Source organism: Hypoxylon fragiforme (genome assembly GCF_022984875.1).
Source record: "Hypoxylon fragiforme strain CBS 206.31 chromosome Unknown GGS25scaffold_1, whole genome shotgun sequence".
Taxonomy (NCBI): Eukaryota; Fungi; Ascomycota; class Sordariomycetes; order Xylariales; family Hypoxylaceae; genus Hypoxylon; species Hypoxylon fragiforme.
In genome coordinates this window covers 3,916,952-3,937,415 of record NW_026054756.1, presented here as the reverse complement: position 1 = coordinate 3,937,415, position 20,464 = coordinate 3,916,952, and the positions used below count along the sequence as shown (strand labels likewise).

The window sequence follows — 20,464 nt, the reverse complement described above, 5'->3', positions numbered from 1 at the left end:
GGGTCTAGGAGACATGTATGTATGTATGATATGTAAGACGCGGCGGACATAAAAAAAATAAAGAACTTTTGTAACGGAGCACAGGATCAGGTTGGGATAGGATTTAGGGGTGCTGTATTATTATAGGTATGCATGTTTTTTGTATGGAGATAGTTATCTGTATAATCCATCTATGTATGAGCATGTTTAGTATGGATTCTACTAACTAGGTATGCACACACAATGTGTGTACCTATTATACCTAGGTAGGCATTGACTAGTATTACATAGGTCGGAAGCAATGTACGGACGGATAGGCAATAACGTCTGCCGTTATTATAATGCTAGGATAAGAGCCTTGGCCTAGGCGATCAATGTACAGCTATTTGATTGACAACCTTGAATGCCGAGAACCATACATAGTAGAACCGCTTGTTTCCGGTTGAAGGGACGGGGTATTTTGCGAGGATTCTTTCAACCCAGCAGGTGATCATTACATAGTAGGATATTGTTGTTGAAATGCTATGTATCAAGAGACGGATGGATTCATGATGGGCTGATTATCGCTAATGCGCAAGTTTGAGGGTGACAATAACCTAGGTTACCTACTTTTGATCAATCATTCATTATCCGACATGGCTCCTATCTCGGTCACAGGCACAGACTGATGACCTGTCATTTTAGCAAAGAACAGAAGATGCCGACTTACCCTATGGCGGCGATATTTCTTTAAACATTACCTACTACTAATGGAGGTTTCAGCATCCATCTCCTAAACGGAATGAAGGTTGTTCCGACGGGGTGAAGTGAAAATTCCGAGGTCTTGGAATCGTTGGAATCGTTGGAATCCTTGAAGCGCCCAGCAGTCATCTTAGCGTTGCGGCTCCAAGCATTGTGAGCTATGGAGAAGCGCAAGAGGAGAACCAAGGCCGCGTATAAATGCGAGCGCATGGATTAGGAAGTAATCATCGGTCTGCGTGTGAGATCGAAATAGCTAACGCTACACTGCAGCTATCCGTATCCGCCCCAAGTACGACTAGGGTGGAACTCACGGAGAGGCGAAAGCGAAAAGAAGGGGGGAAAGTCAAGATGACGATTGACATGGCCGGCGTAGTGTTTTCTGTCGGCGGCGTGACCCCGATCATGCTGTATTACCATCCACAGTTAGGTACTATATGTAGGTAGGTACGTAGGTACGGATGATGGAAGTCGGGAAGATGCTGGCCTGGCGGCTTGCTGCCGTCGCGATATTATTCAATTCCATGTTATCTAGGTTAGCACTTGAGGAGGGTAGGTAGCATATTGATACATGGGGACATCGATGTATGCTACCTAACCTTAGGTTAGTAGCTAGGTAAGGTACACTGGTACAGTACCATGTATGTGTTAGTTAGTGGATTCTCTAATCCTCGTAGATCAGCGCTCGGCGCCTGCACCTTTGCATTTCTTGGGCTGATACTAACTAATACATGCCTCTTCTGCTATCCACATGTGCAAGCTTTGACATCGCGACGTTGTTGGTTGCACGTACGTAAACTCCAAAGTTCGGGTGCGGGGGGCCTTACCGGGCCGTGGCTTGAAGCATGTTCTTCTCCTCTGAGTCCTCTCCCTTGCCTTCCCTTCACTTACCCTAGTGCCGTATCTTTGGAACCGACCTTATGTTGCTAATCGAAACCTGTGTCCGGCGGTGAGTCTCGAAACGGGAGAGAATAGGTGGATGGTGGATGTTGCTTGGGGGCCATCTTATTATTCATTCATCCACCCCCATATCCGTAGGTAGGTATCCTTGGGAGAACTTGGGGGGCGGTTCGTGGGTTATTTTGACTGTCTCACATTAGGCGAGACATCAGATCTTGAATCATAATATATGTATGTGTATACTACTAGTAGTATGTGCGTGTATATATAGATATATTTACTCGGTATATAGGTATTTACTCATTTTGACTCATCACTGAGACAGCAACAGCTTCGCCGGTCTTCGAAAGAAAAGAGATATTCACATTGTACTCGGCAGATGGTTCGTAAAATTCGGGTGCTGGGATTAATGTGACATATCATACTTCAATTTTGAGAGGCAAGGGAAAAAGAAGGCGAGGAGGGGTGATAGTGAAAGAGAAAGAAAAAAAAAAAAGGAGGGAAAATGAAGGGGAAAGGTATCTATCTTCTCAAGCTGTTCTGGTTTCTGGTTTCTGGTTTCTGGGTTCCAGTTGTCATGTATGTTGTTGCTGTTGTTGCCAGTTGGACACATGTGAGTTGAGTTGTTGCTCATGGATATGTACGATATGTACGATATGTACAATACGTATGGTATGTACGTATGTACGTATGTGCGTATGTACGTACTCGTATTTAACTTTTATGTATGCAAGTCCAAAAATGGCTCTTGCAACAAGTGAGCCTGAGTTGAGGTCGTCGTTTCTCCAAAAACGCCCCCCCCACTGCGTATCAAACATGTCACTTATGGGATTCAGTGGGTAAGGTACTAAGAAAAACAGGGGGAAGATAGGGAAAGACAAGGGAAGGGTAGGCGGATTACAACCCACGTAAGTTCAAATGTTGTGACTTCCAATTGTCATAAACCAAAAAGTGTGGTAAGTTCGTCATATTCGTACTAACTTAACCTAGGTACCTAGTACTACTAGTAGTATTTGCATCCTTTTGCCACTCGCCTCTCTCTATCTCTCTCTATCCCTCTCTCCTCTTCTCTGTACATTAGACCCTACTGTACATGCATTTCTTTCCCACCCCCTCCCCTCATCAATCCGGTCAATCCAGCCAATTTATACCGTGGATTACCAATAGCGTAGGTACATGGCATGTACATGCGCATCTCATGTCAGCCCTGACCCATCTTCTTATCTTATATCGATCGATGCATGTGGTTCATCCTTTATTTCTCCATTGAACTTCCTCGGATATAGGGGGGAAACATAAGATACCCAAATTGCTGTCTACGACGTACTACAACTAGTACCAGTAGTTAGTACCTACATTGTGTTATATCAACTTATATGTATGGCATTCGATGTTCAATCATTGATGTTGTATTTATATGTAGGATCTACGCAGCAGGTAGGTACCTAGTTTATAACAAACACATATATACAATTATATATACCTCTTTGACTGCACTTATAAGGCTCCCAGAAGCAACTAAACTGCTAGGGTACACCATATCTCGATAGCCGCAACGCTAGCAAAGGGAATCGCTGCCTTTGAACCATCTTGGCGTCTTCCAGGTTGTTGAAGATCAGCCACCCATCATCCTTTCCGCCCACTCTATCCTCTCCCCCCCCATCACCCATCCCTCCTTGCCTACCTACCCGGTCCTCATATGTGTATACTTACATGTAGTTAGTACCTACGTACATACATATCTGCTTGGATACCTCGTTACCTCACTATCTCGCGAGCCAATAGGATTTGGAACAGGCTGCATAATAGCACGAGACGGGCAACACGGCTCGTCCTTAAAAAAGTGAACCCCCAACTAAGGCGGTTAGGCTCAAATCTTAGCAAATGACTTGAACACCTCCAACAGCGATGCGCCCTGCTAATTCTCCACCCACTTCTCCATTACTCACTCCGGGCCGTCCTCAAACCGACTATGATGCCTCATCCCCTCTACTTACTCTGCCTACAGCTCCCGAACACGACACTCCTGACCTCGATAGTTCTATGAATGACCACCAGTGGCAGCCATCAGAGAACGCTCCCACTACTGCGCATGTCGACCACGACCACGACCACGGAGTCCAGCACGGGGATGACGACAAGGACAGTAGCGCCGCTACTAGCCACAATATGTTGAGCCCTGATGTTAGCACTGATGTGGAAGAAGGTGGCGTGCTATTAAATGATATGGATGTAGACAATCAAACCGATTTCAATTACGCCATGCCACCCCACGAACCTCTCGATCCCTTCGAACCCCTCTATCAATCGACCTTTGTTCCCCTCGACCCTCTTCAAATCTTCGTCCAACATTCGCCTCCCATTGTCGCTGTTGAACCTCCACCACTCGAACCTCTAGCCAACTTAGTAGCCGCGCCTCAACCTTTAGATGCGCCTCCGCCGCCGCCGCCCCCAGAAGTCCCAGATTTTGAAGATGACGCCGATCCTGAAATTACTGGCCTTCACCCTATGGCCCTAAGCAATGCGAATCCCATGTCGCTAGGACCGGAGAACCCGCATGTCATACAGTTTCTTGAACTCTGGGGATGGCAGGGCACTGCAGATACCCAACTTAGGGTTCATGGTCCTGTGCCATCCTATTCACAAATACGCCGTCTCGCTAGGGAGTGTCCGCGCCGAGTCGAGTGCGGCGAGTTGAGAGGAAATGAGTACGACTTTCAGGGGATTAATTGGAAGGAACTCGGAATCACGAGGGGTTTTGCGCGACGCCGCCGTATGGCAACTTTCCGCAACTATGTCAACAGGCCAAACTCGGATTCGTGGTATAATGCGTCTTGCGACAAGTTACTACGCCCAGTGGATAACCACTTTCGATACAAGAGTATGGACATCAGGCGCGACGTGCGCTTGCTACATTTCCAGCTTCGCAACATCTTGGGCGTCGCATCACGGTCCAGGATATTCTACCCCAGCTTCACATCCATCCGAGAGCACGATCCAACTACGGGACGGGACAGAGCAGCAATGCGCTTCGACAGTCAGACCGATGCCCATATCTCTACCCTGACTGCCAACAACGACATCATGATCGCTGGTGGCTTTTATGGAACTTACCGCTACCGTCACTTAGACTCTTTCGGTGGCATAGAAACTCACGAAGGACGATTAACCAACAATCTTAGTGGCATCACCAACCACGTACAACTACATTCCTCTCGGTATTCACCCACACCGTTGGCTGCTTTTGCCTCGAACGATTTCGGTTTCCGGGTAGTCGACTTGTCTACCAATACAATAACATCGGAAATGATGTACGATTTCGCCATGAATTGCTCTGCGCTCAGTCCCGATATGAGGCTTCGGGTGATGGTCGGAGATCATCAGAATGTACTTATCACCGATGCAGGAACGGGCGAGATCCTTCAAAACCTAGAAGGCCACAGAGACTATGGCTTTGCATGCGACTGGGCGCCGGATGGCTGGACCGTGGCCACAGGAAACCAAGATAGGAGTATCAGGATATGGGATGCTCGTAAGTGGAGAAACAGCAAGGGCGAGAGCAATGCTGTTTCCGTAGTCCGGACTGAGATGGCTGGCGCCCGCAGCTTGCGTTTCTCCCCTCTCGGATCTGGCAAAAGGGTATTGGTTGCTGCCGAGGAGGCTGATTACATCAATATAATCGATGCTCAAACATTCAACACTAAACAGACAATCGATATATTTGGCGAGCTCGGCGGTGTCGAGTTTGCGAATGGTGGGAATGATCTTGTTGCCTTGTCTTGCGACCTTTCTCGGGGTGGGGTGATTCGCTTGGAGCGGTGCGATGCCGGCACCGAGGATACCCATAACTACGCACAAAGGGAATATTCAGAATCTAGTAAATGGTGGCGGACATCTGGGTACGACTGGATGCAAAGTCCAGAGCAGGTGGTGGCAGCGCCGACGTCACAGGCGACTCTTACGCAAAAGAGAAGACGGGCGGCGATGCTGGAAGACTGGACCTTTTAACCATTTCATCGTTTGACGTATTGAGTAGTGCAGGTACATAAGGGGCACAACAAGAATGGCTCGATGGAAAGGCGTTTTACGGGAGTTCTGAGCATTTAAATAGGGCAGCAAGCGACGGCATGGGTTCATTGCTTCCTCTTTTACTTATCGTTCACTCGGTTCATCATTATCATTATCATTATTCCCCTGACGAAATTTTGCTTTTATTTCCCCTTCAAATTCAAATGTCCAGGCGGGAGGGGGCCTTGGACATGGACATGGACATACCTTATTGTGGAAATGGGCATTTCGACGCAAGTAGTCTGGAGGAATACATAGCAAACGCTTTGAAGCCAGGCAAGGGCAGTAGACATAGCCGGGTTATATCAGTATATACACTAGGTACCATCCTTTGGTGGAGCTTTTAAACACATAACTCTTTTTATTACTATCGTGTAGGCTTACCGTTATTGTTAACATAGCCTAGCACGCACATAGGCCACATAGTGTATGTAGGTAGGTATGTGCCTATCTAGGGGAGAAGGGGATTCTCAACTCACTCGGGTTGGTCGGATTCGCTGACTATGATATTAAGCAAAGGGGGTAAATCATGTTATTATTATTGTAGAGGTGATACTTGGTACACTATTTAAACATCTCATACACTCACGTGTACAAAACGAAATACCTATGGACCTATACAGGTACCTATATATTAGATATGAATGAATATCTCCGAGGGGGGGAGGGGTGGGAGGGGTGGGAGTATTCAACTTTTGACGACGTTGATGATGGCGACGTTGATGATGATGATTTGAATATATATTCAAAACACTGAAATAATAGCAAGTAGGTAGGGAGGGGGGGGGGGGGGGGGGGGGCAGCAGAGATGGAGGTATCCAAGATCGAAAGAGTGAGATAAATAAGCATGAGGGGTTGGGAAAAGCGGTAGGAGAAAGGGCAGCCTGAGAAGATACCCCATATACCTACCTAGACAGGGCACTTGGGTAAGATATGGGATGGGGATAGAAGTTGGTCGTGCTGTTCTAGGTTAGGTAGGTAGGTAGGTAGGTAGTCAGCAGTCCCATCTAGGTTGGTAAAGTACCTGTAACTATCCCTCAAACATCATTTATTCACGAACCCCTATCTCTGTCACACACACACACACACACACACACACACACACACACACACACACACATACACACATACACACACATACAGAGACACACATACACACATACACACAGAAAACGAGTCAGCTATACAAGGTGATAAAGTCTACATTAGATCATCGTTGAAGGTATCTAAGTAATCTATCTATCTATACATCTTAGGTATTTCATCCACTTATCTTCTCTCTCTCTGCCTTTATTTACTTCCATCTCGTCCCATCCTGTCTCGTCTCGACTCATCGGCACCGCCAAATAATAAGATTCCCCCGACGCCAGGCAATGTTTTTGTGTTGAAGTGTCCCAGAAAAAAAGATGTCATTCCCATCCCAAATATGCCTAGGTGCCTACCCACCCAGGTACTTATACCACCATATCATATCACGATTTTCATCCTTTTTCCTAGAAATAAAGGGGGAGAGGGTGTTCATGCGCTCCCTCCCCACTCTTCCCTCCCAAGTCAAAGTCACGCATCCCGTATCCCCTATTTCGCACCCTTATAGTACTTCGACGGCACAAACGGCATCTTCGTGACCGTAGCCTTGCGCTTGCGGCCACGGACCAGGACCTCTAGCTCCGTGCCAGCCTTGTGCAAGCCATCCTTGACGTAGCCCATGGCGATGTTCTCCCCGAGCGTCGGGGAAGGACACCCGCTCGTCACCACGCCGACCTTGTTCCCCTCCGCGTCGACGATCTCGGCGCTCTCGCGCGCTGGTGGGCCTTTTTCAACAACGAGTCCCACGCGCCGGCGCTCGACGCCCGTGCCGCCGTTCTTGCGCGTCTTGAGCTGCGGGAGCACGACGTGGGCGCCGTAGAAGGCGCCCTTGGCGACGTCCGTCTCGGACCGGCGGTCCTTGCCGATGATCCAGCTCAGCGCGCCCTCGACGGGCGTCGTGCTGTCGTCTAGGTCGTGGCCGTACAGGCACATGCCCGCCTCGAGGCGCAGACTGTCGCGTGCGCCTAGGCCGGCGAGCCGCAGCTTCTCGGGCAGCGAGGATACCTGTAGCAGGGCCTCGGTCACGGCGACGGTGTCGGCGGCCGGGATCGAGATCTCGAAGCCGTCCTCGCCGGTGTAGCCGCCGCGGCTGACCAGCACGTCGGGCACCACCCGGTTCCCGCCATCGACTTTGACGCTGACGGAGCGGCACTGCCCGAAGAATAGAGTGGATAGATCGGCTTCCTGGGGGTTCGCTAGAATCGGCGTGAGGTACGCGGCTGCGGCAGGTCCCTGCAGCGCGACAAGGCCCTGGCCCTCAAGCACCGTGTGCTCTACCGGAAGCCCCTTTCCGTCCTTGTTCCACAGCTCAAGCTGCTCCTTGAGGTACGCGAGGTCCTTGTCCCTGCAGCCGGCATTGGTGACGACGTAAAAGGACTCGGGACCTAGCTTCGTGATGATAGTGTCGTCGACAATGCCGCCCGATTGAGGCCACATCAGCGTGCTCAAGGTACTGGAGTTGGAAGGGAGGGGCTCGAGGCTGGCGGGGGTGATGCGCTGGAGGAAGGCGAGGGCGCCGGGTCCGTTGAAGCGGTGTTGGACCATGTGGCCGACGTCAAAGAGCGAGGCGTGGGTTCGTGTGAAGGTATGCTCAGTAATGACGCTCTGGTTGGCGTATTGCACCGGCATATAGTAGCCACCGAATGGGACCATCTTGGCGCCGCGGGCGACATGAAGGTCGTAGAGTGACGTCTTGCCGAGGGTTTGAGGCTCGGCTTCCGAGTTCGAAGCATAGCTTCTACGGCCTTGCAATCTCAGTCGGGAAGGGTATGTTTGTGGGGATATTATCGGTGCCGAAGAAGTAGCCGAAGAACTACGTGTGGCAGCTGAAGCTGAGGAAGCTATGCGAGTGAATAGTCGATTCTGCTGTGTAGGAACTCGAAGTGTAGGTACGCCATTCCTAGCTCTGGCGAGGACTCTCAAGGTCTTCATTATGTGCAATTGAAGAGAGTTGACAAGTAGATGTGCTGTATTTACTACATGCAAGTACAATGTTGTATTATATGTAAGCACTTAAGTAGGTGGGTAGGTAGGTAGGTAGGTAGGTAGTAACTTCACATCGGAGCTACGAATATCCATCTATTAAACAATCAAAATCATCACGGCACCTTCCGCCGATTGCGGCATTTGAGCGGGGACTATTCATTGATAACTCATTGATAACTCATTGATAACTCATTGATAAGCTTAATTCCTGGAGAACCCCAGACTTCAACATTTGAACATTGGAAATTCATAAGTATGTGGAACATAAATCAGACACGTGACTTTTATCTGTATTGTATGATAGTATCCACTTACATGTGCAGTACCTAGTAGTTTGTAGTTACCTAGGTTAGGTCCTAGGTTTGCATGTGTGTGTGGAGTATTCCTCCTTTATACAAAGATGAGGTCAACTATGTATTTCACATACATGAATACTATCTTTCTACTACTAGTAGTATAACGAATCTCAATGTTGCCGTAACGTAACTACTACTGCTGCTGCTGCTACTGCTGCTGCTGTAAAACTACGAAGCCTCCAGTTCCAATCTCGTTCTATCTCGTAATGCCAGCACAAAAGGGGAAAATAAAAAAGGAGCATGATATACTTCATACCTAATATTTCGCACATACCCGCACCATGTAGCTTCTCCGTAGAAACCATCGTCAATTTTCATAGACGCAGTATTGATCGTCATTCTTATTAAAGGGGGGAAACAGTAGACGGAAAATGTCATGAGAACGGTAGAAAAAAAAAAGAAAACAAGACTAGGAGCGAGGCTCTCCTGGCCCCCAGCAAGCGTGAACCAAACGCATCGAGTTTCTCTTTTACGTTGCCGTGACATCAATTCGTACAGATTTCATCCCGATACGCCACTCCCCCTCCTTATGCTTCCGAAACCAAACTTTGCCTCTTCACTGTGCAGAACCACCGCAACCGAGAAGAATGTGAAAGAGAGGGTACCGAGATAAACGTGGTTTATGCACTATATCGATTGCTCCGGGAATATGACCTCGCGAATTACAACCGACCCGTATGATTCGAGGGAGAAGAAATGACACTGCGCCTCCTCCTCCCCATCTACTGGTGACCCGCCTTTCGGAGAGTGGTGGCAAGCCACTCGAGACCCTCGTACAGACCATCTCCTGACGTAGCGCAGGTTGATTGAATATACTATACTTTGTATTAGTATCAAAATAGTAACATGTAAAAGAAGAAAAGAAGAAAACACATACCCAAGCACGCTGCCTCAAGCTGTGGAGGCCGAGCTTGTCGGTAATCTCGGCGGCATTCATGGCGTTCTGTAGTGGATGTTAGCGCATCTGAGTGGATCTCATGGGTAAGATGAGGGGGTGCGTACAGGTAGATCCTGTTTGTTGGCGAATACTAGTAGGATGGCATCTCGGAGCTCATCTTCGTTCAGCATGCGCTGCAATTCCTCTCGAGCCTCAACGATACGGTCTCTGTCATTGCTGTCGACGACGAAGATAATACCCTGGGTGTTCTGGAAATAATGTCGCCAAAGGGGTCGAATCTTGTCTTGACCACCCACATCCCACACAGTGAATTGGATGTTCTTGTACTCGACCGTCTCAACGTTGAAACCTGCAAAACGCGACGCGTATTAACAACAAAATCTAACAATGCCGCTGAGGCCAGGTCGGAGAGGGGGGGGGAATCATACCGATGGTAGGGATAGTTGTGACAATTTCACCCAACTTAAGCTTGTATAGAATGGTGGTCTTTCCGGCAGCATCGAGACCGACCATAAGAATTCTCATCTCCTTCTTTCCCCAGAGCTTGTCGAACAACTTAGAGAATGTAAGACCCATGATTGCGACTTGGAAGTAAGGGGCGGTAAGAAAGTATTATAGAGGCGACGTCGCGATATCTGGCGAGACAAGAGATAAATTGTTAGTTGTGATGACCCAAAAGAATTTGGTAATATGATTGATGATTGACGAAGATTGAAAGATGGTTGGGATATATGGGAATTGAATGTCGTGAGGACAGATCGACTAGTTTGGTAAGGCAGCGCAATGAGACTTTAAGTGAATCGATCTTGGTTGGTTGTAATATACCGTTGTTGTTTCCTAGGCTGCCGCGATAGGAGAGTAGGGAAAAAAAGAACAGGTAAGGCCCGACGTATGACGAAAGTCAAGTGAATCAGGCTTGGGTATAGATGTATGGAGTCAGGAGGTAAAGGAAGACGGGATGGATGGGTAGGTAAGGTAAGTGTAAAAGTAGATAGGGTAGAGATAGGTATGTAGATTTGGTGATGGGTACATAAGGCGAGTCAGTCAGTCAGTCAAGCCTGACTGACTACCAAAGAATAATTGTCCTCTTTGTGTATATAATTTTTCATTTTTTTATGATTTTTGTATTTTTTATTTTTTCAATGGCATGTTTAGAGGGGCATAACTTACTATGTTGCAACAATGAGACCTGCTCGGCGAAGGAGAGATCTCGTGGTGATGGGATTATCAAAAGGGGGTGATGCGGTGGATTGTGGTTGGAGATCGGTGAAGAGAGATGGATGTTTTTTTCAAGAAAAAGTCTCCTGGTCGATTACTACTAATAATCTATGTACTCACTCCAAGGGCTATTAAGAAAAATGCAATGTGGCTGGAGAGACAAAGAGTTTAAAAAGAGGCAGCACGTGTACATAGCAGTACATACATACAATGTACATATACTACCTAGATTAACTAGGGGGAAGAACGTAATTGCATCGTCTACAAGGAATGCCAGGACTTGCTTAGGACTTGTTTAGGCCTTGAACTGCACATGTGCTCCCTGTTCATTTTTCCAAGGTTCCTTGTAATCTTGAAATTTTAGTGGTTCTCGATAAGGAATTTTGAATGAAACTGACAGAGCACTGTACTTGCAAGTACTAATCACATCCTAGTAGTTACTACCTACCTAGGTGCACTCAGTGTGCAGTAGATACTCGAGCTCTACTTAGCACAGCCCCGTAATTGTTCAGTGTCTGTACGAAAGCTAATCGTAGCATGTCGTGACACGCCAAGTACTCCACAAGTATTACATGTACTATGTAATTACTGGTACCCTTCGTTTCAGGTCACATCAATGATCCCTCAGGGCCTCAGGGCCTGAAAAGAAAAAAAGCGCGCCAAAGCCGACCCAAAGCTTTTTCGATTTCAATTCCTTGGCAATCGCCAAAGTGTCCAGACTTCAATGTTACTGTATACATCTTCAAGTACAGGGTAATAGTTAGAGTGCCTGACTAACCAACTTACCTTACTCAACTCAAATCGAACACGAACACATTCCGAGTCGCCGAGTCCATTTGTTTTTTTCTTTCCTTTTCTTGTCTGTCGGAAAAAACCAACAACATCATCACGATGCTCTTCTCGACTACCGCCTTATTGCTGGCAACCAGCTTCCTAAATGCTGCGCTTGCCCATAATATCCAACTACCAGCCCACGGTCGCGAATGCTTCCACGAGGAGCTCCACAAGGACGATGTCATGACCGTCACTTTCCAGGCCGGTGACCGAGAATTTGGCGGAGCCGGAAACCTCGATGTTGATTTTTGGGTATGACAGCGCGGTCGGTTGTGGTGGCTTTACATGTTGTCCTATGACTGACTCTACCTGCAAAAATAAAAACAGATCACGAATCCAATGGGCCAGCATGAGACCTATCAGCGAGCCATCTCGAACGGCGACTTCTCCTTCACTGCCAAGCACGACGGCAAGTTTATCTACTGCTTCGGCAACGAGCACTGGGGCTCCAACAGCAAGGAAGTTTCATTCAACGTCCACGGCATAGTCTACGTTTCCGAAGACGAAGCTCCCCAGGACCCCTTGGAAAAAGAGAGTATGTTTCCTCTACCCCTTACCGTATCCTCTTCCTCCTAACAGCGTACGTATACTGACCAAGCTTCCAGTCAAGCAACTCTCCGAATTAGTCGAACAGGTCCGAGATGAGCAGTCGTACATCGTCGTCCGCGAACGCACCCACCGCAACACCGCCGAAAGCACCAACAGCCGAGTCAAGTGGTGGAACTTGTTCGTCATCGGCGTCGTCGTCGGCGAGTCTCTCTTCCAGGTCTGGTGGCTGCGAAGATTCTTCGAAGTCAAGCGGGTGGTATAAGACCGTGCGTGCGTGCGTGTCGAAAGAACAACAACATCAGGTTTTTCGTTCGATATCCCATTTTATTCTTGTTTCTAGGTAGTCCGGCGTATATCTTTGGGCTGGCTGGCATTGAGACGGTTAGAATTCAAAAAGGGGGGGTTTGGGGGGGAGGGAATAGGAGGGAATTCATGATGTGAGAAACGTTTTGTACGTCGGTGCATTTGTGGCAATCAATACCTAATGATGAAAAGAAACAACGTTGAACACCTTAATCGTGGTTCGCGACTTGAGTGTGTCATATTTGAACCCGAGGCATGTGTGTCGTGAACTTTTGACAAGCAAGCTTAATGTAGAATCAACGAAGACAAGTCACTCATTTGCCTAGGTACCTAGAGAGCAAACATATACCAAGGTTTGTGTGAAAGACTTAGTTACATGCCCTCCTTATTCAAAAGAGGGGAGGGAAAGGACGAAAAAGAACGCACTTGGTATCATCACCCGGCCAGCCCATTCCCAACTCCTCCAGCAGCTTCATCACCAAGAAGTAGGGAGTTGGAACTCCCATTGATTACGTGTAGGCACATGCTAGTAGAGGTTGCAGTATAGATACTACTATACTTATGTTGGAAGCGCTGAATGTTTAAAAAGGGTATATCCAAGTTGAAGCAGAATACGATAGTAGAGACATCTCCCTTTTGACTCTCTACCAAGAAGCCCCCCTTTCTTTTTTCCCTGTTCCTTTATTCAAACTACTAGGTACGTACCTCCCTGGCCTAGTTTCCAACCGCTGATATATATTTAGTCATAGCATCCATTCGTTCGCTCGTAAGCTTGAGAGAAATCCTCAATAATTCCTGCGCTACCTCGCCTTCCTCTTTTTGTAACTTCTCCCAATTTTCCGTGTCCATGACCCAAGCAACGCAGTCCTTAACCGCGACCACCGTTGCAGTCCGGTTTGTCTCGGAGAAGAACGGAAGCTCGCCACACGTTGTTCCCTGTACAATCGGTTCGGACAGGCGACCTTGAGGCGTTTCGTAGTCAGCTCGTAGCTCACCCCTTTCTAGTAGATAGAAGCCACGAGCTGATTCGCCACGCTGATATAGCACCGTCCCAGCACTGAATTCTTTCCGAATGAAGTAAGGCTTTGCTCGGAACCAAAAATCTTCGTTACCGTTGCTTAAGCCGTAAAAGACTTGAAGCATAAGCCGCAACGGTTCCTTGATGTTTTGCCATCTTGTCGACCGTTTAAACTCTTGCTGGTTCAATACGGTCCTAGCTGCCTGGTCGAGATGGTTCCTCCTTGGAGATTGAGATAAGAACTCCAGCGACTGGCTAAATTGCCCCTTATTAGGCACGTCGAGATTGCTAGACGCTGTCGGACGCGAAATCCTCAAGGCTTCTTGCCGAGCATAGAAAGTCTTAAGCTGCTCGTTCTCGCAACTCTCTAATGCCGAGTTCAAGTCGGGCATAAACATAACGTCGAGTTCGTCAGCCCCTAGACCGACAGCCCTGAGATCTCGGCCTATTCTACTTTCTGCATCCTTTCCGCTTAAGAGAAGGTGGACCCCTTTCCCATTTAAGAGCCTGCTTATGGTCTTAAATGCTTCAGCCGCTGAATAGTCAATACCCGTAACATGCCACAGGTCGAGAATCAGGTACTTGATTGGATGCTCTCTGAAGATATTGTCGGAGATCAGGCTACGGATCTTTTCTTCGACGCCAACGATGGTGCCGAAGAACAGGAAACCAGACAGCTTGATGACATAGGTCTGGCTGCCAACATCTTGTAAGAAATGATGCTGTGATGGGTTCCGTCTAACCATTGAACCGACTTGATCTCCCGTGTAAGTTGCACGGATAGCAGAGACTTGAGACGCGTGGAAGATAGCGGAGACGAAAGCAAGGATTATGCCAACAAATATACCAACAACGAAGTCATATATGCCCATGGTAAGGACTATGACAACAATCTATAACGAATCTTCAGTTAGTGGTGAAAGCGTGACTAGAATGAATTGGTGAAAACGTACCGTTAGATATTCAAGCAACTTCAGCTTTCGTCTTGGGGATATCAAAGCGTCTAGCAATAACTCAAATCCAAGGACGAATATCAAAGTGCCAACGACCATGACTGGTATATAACCTATGGTTACCGGCCCTATCGTCATGACCACGAATGTAAGGGCGGCCAATAATATACCAGCAAGGCGGCTATCGCCACCAGATCTCATGAAGAATAACGTATTTGCAAAGACCAGGTAGTTTTGAATGCTACCCGCGAGTCCAGATATGAAATTCGAATATCCGTGTAACTTGAGCTCGTGATCTAAGTCAAGATTGTCTTCTCCCGAGATTTGGGCCAAAGCAGGTACATTAATGGGGACATGAAGCACGCTGAAGAATGTTAGGGCGAACATGGCTCCAGAAGTTTCCAAAACTGCCCCCCAATGAACCAAGTTGAACTCTGTGAGTGATAGTCAGCAATGAAGTATCGATTTGTAAACTTGACAGGTTGAACTTACTATAGAGCGTCCAGAAGTACCACCACGGTTGCCCAGCTTCTGGTGCTTTGAAGATCCATCCACCTTCTCTTAGGCTCTCGGTATCGAGGCTGTCTATTGTAAAGACAAAGAAGTAGAAGAACACTGGCACGCATAGAATGTAGATGGGTAGGAAGTATTTTGAGGTGATCTTCCTCTGGAGGCCGAAGAGGATAATAGCCAGGGAAAGCGGAATGAGCCAAAGAGGCAAAGTATCCGTTTGAATGAGTCTTCGGCCGGTGTCGAGATCGTAGTTGAATTCCTCCAGACGGGCAGAAACCTCGAGGCCTGTGGCAATGAGAAACCAGCCGACGCCACCGATACATCCGATCAGAATATGACGAGGAATGAAGCCAACAATATAGCCTAGTTTGAACCTTCCCATGAGGTAGAACACAACACCAGTGAGCATGGAACTAATTGCGAAGGAAGTGATTGTCGTGGCAATGACCGCGTCTGGTTGGTCTTCTCCTACTGTCGCAGTGATAGTAGTCGCCATGTTATGAAAGAACGGAACAACCTCGATCTGGGAACGTAAGTATTTATCCATATTCTCGGGATGTAAACGGGATCTTACAAGCTCTGAACCAATGCCACCTCTAAAAAGACTACCGAATGAGAAAGTCAATTGCGAGATAATTGTGCTGACGTAGAATATAGATATCCCAGCCGGCCCAAGATCTGCGAATATCGGGTTCCCTAGAGGAAACAGAATCATTCCTACGTGATGGTAAGTTTTGCCAAGGTATTCATGGATAAAACAAATGCTCTACAGGAATGACATACCATAGGAAAGGGCATCTAAAATGTTTAACAAGAGCCCAACAACCACTGCTGGCAAACAGCGCACTGGATCTACCACGGCTCTCTGCCACACGACCTTCCTATCCCAAGTCTTCGGGTTTGCTAAACCTTTGATACTGTGCAATGTACCCCGAATACCCCCATTAAGTATCATCGTCGATGGACCCCAAGGTGCTATATTGGGTTTCTGGCTCTCGAGGTCGTCAATGTCTGTGATGGTGTCTGGAGACTCGGGCCTACGCGAGATAGCTCCAAGTAGTGGGGTCGTTTCGGATGAGCCATCCTCCAATTGGGTCTGTGGAAGCCCCATGGAGGATGTATTCTTGGATGGCAAACTATCACCGGAGAGGCCTGGTTCATTCAACGACTGAGGTGGGGAGCGCTTGAGCATGGTTGTGAGTGCCGAAGGGCCGGAGTCAGTGTCCTCTGTTCCAGCTGGCGGCGAGGAAGGTTCGGAGACCTCATCTATAGTGTCTGTGCCGGTCGTCTGCGACTCTCCCATAGATAGCGACTCATGGTTGGGATTTAACTGGTCCCGACTTTGTTGGGAGGTGGTAGACGATATTCGATTGAGGAATGACGTGCTGCGCCTATCTTTCTTGTCCGATAGAACGTAGGATGCGAGCTCGGCCGTATCCTCACGGACACTTCGAGCAAAACTAGCACTGTCTAAAGGGGCTGGAAGATATATTAGCCCTGCAGACACAGTAACGACATCGACACTACAATGCTCACAGAGATGGTCTCTAACAGAACCAGGCACAAAAGACCTGGTAGGTTCTCTATAGCTGTGGGATGTTAAAGAAGACGATAGCGGTCGCGAATCTCCTACTGCTAATAGTGAAGTTTGGTCCGGGTTGTCTATTTGGTCAGGTACATCTACCGGATCTGAACGAGAGGCGACAGATGAGGATCGTCTTCTCCAAGAAGAGAAGCCAAAGGACGGAGTAGCCATATCGTGTGATGGGAGCTGCTTGTTAGCTCTCTACGGTAGATATATACATCAAAAGCCGATTACAGTGCGCATATAAGTCAGCCAGCAAGGTGTTATTCGTGGGGACGGGGTGCTGGAGCCGAAACGTAATTGGTTGTGCATATACAAAGATGTATAAAGACTATATGTATAACGTGTATGGCATGTATGATATGTATGGCATGTATGGCATGTATACCTACCTAGCAAGGAATTATATGGCTTGCTCGGTTGAGTGTAGGTAGCAAAAAGATATTGTGAAAAAATAACATTGGACTTGTTATATCGGAGAAGACCGAACAAGAAGACCAAAGGAATACAATTAAGAAAATAAAAGGAGGTAGTTTAAGAACTTGGAAAAGAATTGTTTGAACGATAACGAGAGGATCTCAAAATCTAGACCTCACGAGATGGATGCCATGGTATTAGAAAGGTACCTAGGTTAGCAGATACCTACAAAGCTAGCAGTCTAGGTCTATTGTCTAGCACAAATCTGCACGATAGTAGGCAGTAACCAAACTACATACCAAGGAACTGAATCGTATCTGTTGATAGAGCTAACCTTAAGGGGTAATTACCAAGGAGTAGTTACGTAGTAGTACGGTAGTACAGATTATCCTAGTACAAACTTTAGCATGTGGTCCGCGCTTAACTGACAGGGATATTTGGGATATAGGAGGGGCATCTCCGATTCTAGAAAGGCGTTGAACGATTATTGGTGGCAAACTCTGATCTTATGGATACTGACTATGTATTGTACTTCCAGGGCTATCCAGGGCTGTGAATTATTCTATGTTATTGGATAAGCTTTCGACATGTACGAAATCCACAATGTCACCGTAACAACTTGTGCCCATAACTGCCCATAACTGCCTATAACTTTCAACATGACCAAAATAATGCTGTCAACTACTACATATACTCATATACATGCCCTTATACATATACCAAACATATTCCAATTTCCAACAAAAACTCAAATTGTGTATTCGGACAGACATAACGCCGTACGGCCCCCTCACTTAACGGGTCTTAAGGGATACGAATACATATAACTAATTGTTGGATGTGCTTTGACTTTGAAAATCTTCTGCCCGCATCATGCAGTCACATTACCTCAAACCCTTAGGTACCTACGTACTGCCTACCTACAATATTTATGCCCCAGCTTGGGTTCAATGTTATTTTTTTACATCCTGACTATTGACATACTCGAATACCTTCAATGTTCGTTGACATTCAATGTTGCTCGTCGCAAACAATATACAGCCCTGGAGAGCTTGAAGCGCTTTAAACGATTAACTTAGGCGACTGCTACGGTATGTAGCTGACAGTCGAGAATTCGATGAATTCCACAAACATCTCCTGATCGATCATACGCCGTACATGATCATTGATATTTCGAGCAACACTTACATACAGTGCTTCCGGGATGGACATGCGTCTGCATCTCTCCCTATGTTTCCACCTTCGATCGCACTCGAATCACAGTAGCATACATATAAGTATGTAGGTATATACATACCATGCAGTCAATTACGTACTGTAAACCTCTGGTATTCGTCGGTCCTCCATGCGGTACCTTTTTGACGGGACGGGCCTTTTTACATAGTACATAGGACGCGGTTTATAGCTACATGTAACCTGTCTGCTTGTCCATGGGGGCGTTATTCTTAGAAAGCTTTTGTCGTCAGGTGTGAAGTCGAATATTTCGAGGAGCCTCCAATTCTTCTCCACTTCCAACCTCCCTATTCGCTCCCCGCAATCGTCAAGCCTCCCACTTCGATGACCAACGCGTCCACGCCCGACCTTATATTCCGTTTGGTTCAATCGCCCTTGCACCATGCGCCGAGATGTCGAATTCACCAATCAGAAAACGTGTCTGGTAAATTGTTTCTCACGGGTTGTGTTCATATTTGTACGACAATGAGTAATATTTCTTTGTCAAGTTGTTTGTTCGCCTCGGATCGAGGACTTCAAGTTGAACTCATTCTACTCCGCCACATAAATCCCCCATGCCGTTCATGTGGGTTAAGTTTGGCGTAATGGTTGGCCCTTCCACTGAGGCCAAGCATCCTCTCACCGCCCATACTTATTTGCTATAGGTGGTTCCCGTTGCGACTGATTTCGTCATAATTGCAAATTTTGATATGTCATACCGGAAAATTGGCCTAGGTCGTATGGGCAACGAACACATATGCCGCTCATCTTATATAGCACACAGACAAGCTTCCGGGGAATTGCTTTGTGCTGCCGTGATGTGCTTCGGTCTAGCCATAATCAAAGATTACCCCATCCGAGATACCCAAAAGGATGTGATACCCCTTGGACTCATCATCTAGCCAGAGGGGAAAGCTGACAGTCAGCCATGGCTCCTTGAGGGAAACCCCCTCAACTAAGTTTTTGAAGATAGCCTTGGGCGACTAGCCGTTCAACGTCACCCTGCCTAACATAAAACTGGCTGTTCTTGGTGAGTGTAATGGCGCTGCGAAGATGCATGAGCAGATTTTCTTACTTATTGTTATTATCCTTCGGAGTGGAAATCTTACCCGTATTCAGTCTGGATCTCACCGGCGTCCTTTAGCACCCGTACGTCAATGAATAAATCACGAGGGGGCTCGAGACTTCCCGTGAGGTCAATATCCGTCCATTGTCCCTTGTAGGCAGCCAATAGATCGCTGTACTGCCGCACGTAGTCTTCCTCTTGTGGGCTTAAGCTGCTCGTGCCACCGTCGCCGGCTCCCATACCTCGCACATTGGCTTGTCCACCCGGGCCGTCCCCAACCTGCTGTCCCGCAAGATCGACTACGTCGTAGCCCTTCCAGACAAGCTCTTCTAGTCTGTCGGTCCGTGTTCGGTGATAGGCCAGCAGACAACGCTTGTTCCTCCGCATCGATAAGTGGTTTACAAGAAGTGTACATGCTGTAGCTGAATCCTCACTTGGGTTGAAAGACCCCTGGAAGGGTTCCAAGGCATCTGCAACATCTTTATCCAGATCGCGAACCTCCCTTGCTACAGCTCGGACTAACTCAGTTTGATATGGCGGAAGATGCGTCAAATTCTGAGTTCTTTTTGCATGTTGGACCTAACAGTAGTATTTAGTTGTAGCTCACATGCCAAGCCATTCTCATAACAATGGGCATCTTTTGTCTTACGAGCTTATTCCCCAAATCCCCATGCATCTTTATAGGGGTTAAGAAATTGTTAATGCATATAAATAAACAACGGAAATTTAGAAAGAAGTGGAGTGAGGTGACTGCTATGTAGTAAGTAGGTACATGAAGATATTAA

At 47.3% G+C, this 20,464-nt stretch overlaps 6 protein-coding genes across 6 annotated transcripts; 2 read left to right on the top strand and 4 right to left on the bottom strand.

Annotated features, from left to right (window-relative positions):
* The first annotated feature begins 3,349 nt into the window (after nt 1-3,349).
* Nucleotides 3,350-5,881, top strand: GGS25DRAFT_59030 (YVTN repeat-like/Quino protein amine dehydrogenase). Its single transcript, XM_049265884.1, has one exon. The coding sequence runs from the start codon at nt 3,526-3,528 to the stop codon at nt 5,623-5,625; it is 2,100 nt and encodes a 699-aa protein (XP_049121968.1). The 5' UTR covers nt 3,350-3,525; the 3' UTR covers nt 5,626-5,881.
* An 878-nt stretch (nt 5,882-6,759) lies between these two features.
* On the bottom strand, nt 6,760-8,869 carry GGS25DRAFT_472496 (glycine cleavage system T protein). The gene has a single exon (XM_049259451.1). The coding sequence runs from the start codon at nt 8,701-8,703 to the stop codon at nt 7,261-7,263; it is 1,443 nt and encodes a 480-aa protein (XP_049121967.1). The 5' UTR covers nt 8,704-8,869; the 3' UTR covers nt 6,760-7,260.
* A 966-nt stretch (nt 8,870-9,835) lies between these two features.
* On the bottom strand, nt 9,836-10,587 carry GGS25DRAFT_517478 (ADP-ribosylation factor family-domain-containing protein; the record flags this gene model as incomplete). Its single annotated transcript, XM_049263399.1, has 4 exons — nt 9,836-9,928; nt 9,991-10,056; nt 10,116-10,360; nt 10,440-10,587. 4 exons carry the CDS (start codon nt 10,585-10,587, stop codon nt 9,836-9,838), a joined length of 552 nt encoding a protein of 183 aa, XP_049121966.1.
* Nucleotides 10,588-11,611: 1,024 nt separating this feature from the next.
* GGS25DRAFT_472490 (emp24/gp25L/p24 family/GOLD-domain-containing protein) lies at nt 11,612-13,244 on the top strand. The gene is made up of 3 exons (XM_049259450.1): nt 11,612-12,315; nt 12,391-12,598; nt 12,669-13,244. The coding sequence occupies exons 1-3, from the start codon at nt 12,121-12,123 to the stop codon at nt 12,872-12,874; spliced, it is 609 nt and encodes a 202-aa protein (XP_049121965.1). The 5' UTR covers nt 11,612-12,120; the 3' UTR covers nt 12,875-13,244.
* Nucleotides 13,245-13,263: 19 nt separating this feature from the next.
* Nucleotides 13,264-17,610, bottom strand: GGS25DRAFT_472488 (sulfate transporter family-domain-containing protein). The gene is made up of 6 exons (XM_049259449.1): nt 16,936-17,610; nt 16,183-16,878; nt 15,974-16,116; nt 15,379-15,922; nt 14,887-15,320; nt 13,264-14,826 (listed from the first exon to the last, which is right to left on the bottom strand). The coding sequence occupies exons 1-6, from the start codon at nt 17,153-17,155 to the stop codon at nt 13,630-13,632; spliced, it is 3,234 nt and encodes a 1,077-aa protein (XP_049121964.1). The 5' UTR covers nt 17,156-17,610; the 3' UTR covers nt 13,264-13,629.
* A 1,954-nt stretch (nt 17,611-19,564) lies between these two features.
* GGS25DRAFT_517475 (DNA replication complex GINS protein PSF1) lies at nt 19,565-20,355 on the bottom strand (the record flags this gene model as incomplete). Its single annotated transcript, XM_049263398.1, has 3 exons — nt 19,565-19,658; nt 19,723-20,258; nt 20,329-20,355. The coding sequence occupies 3 exons, from the start codon at nt 20,353-20,355 to the stop codon at nt 19,565-19,567; spliced, it is 657 nt and encodes a 218-aa protein (XP_049121963.1).
* Between the last annotated feature and the right edge of the window lie 109 nt (nt 20,356-20,464).

Excerpts from the sequence above, each read along its gene's own strand:
- GGS25DRAFT_472496 (XM_049259451.1), bottom strand. The coding sequence starts at position 8,703 with ATGAAGACCTTGAGAGTCCTCGCCAGAGCTAGGAATGGCGTACCTACA.
- GGS25DRAFT_472490 (XM_049259450.1), top strand. The coding sequence starts at position 12,121 with ATGCTCTTCTCGACTACCGCCTTATTGCTGGCAACCAGCTTCCTAAAT. Across the intron at positions 12,316-12,390 it reads ACCTCGATGTTGATTTTTGG|ATCACGAATCCAATGGGCCA; the intron begins GTATGACAGCGC and ends AAATAAAAACAG. Across the intron at positions 12,599-12,668 it reads GGACCCCTTGGAAAAAGAGA|TCAAGCAACTCTCCGAATTA; the intron begins GTATGTTTCCTC and ends CCAAGCTTCCAG.
- GGS25DRAFT_472488 (XM_049259449.1), bottom strand. The coding sequence starts at position 17,155 with ATGGCTACTCCGTCCTTTGGCTTCTCTTCTTGGAGAAGACGATCCTCA. Across the intron at positions 16,879-16,935 it reads TTCTGTTAGAGACCATCTCT|CCCCTTTAGACAGTGCTAGT; the intron begins GTGAGCATTGTA and ends TATATCTTCCAG. Across the intron at positions 14,827-14,886 it reads AGTTGCTTGAATATCTAACG|ATTGTTGTCATAGTCCTTAC; the intron begins GTACGTTTTCAC and ends GATTCGTTATAG.
- GGS25DRAFT_59030 (XM_049265884.1), top strand. The coding sequence starts at position 3,526 with ATGCGCCCTGCTAATTCTCCACCCACTTCTCCATTACTCACTCCGGGC.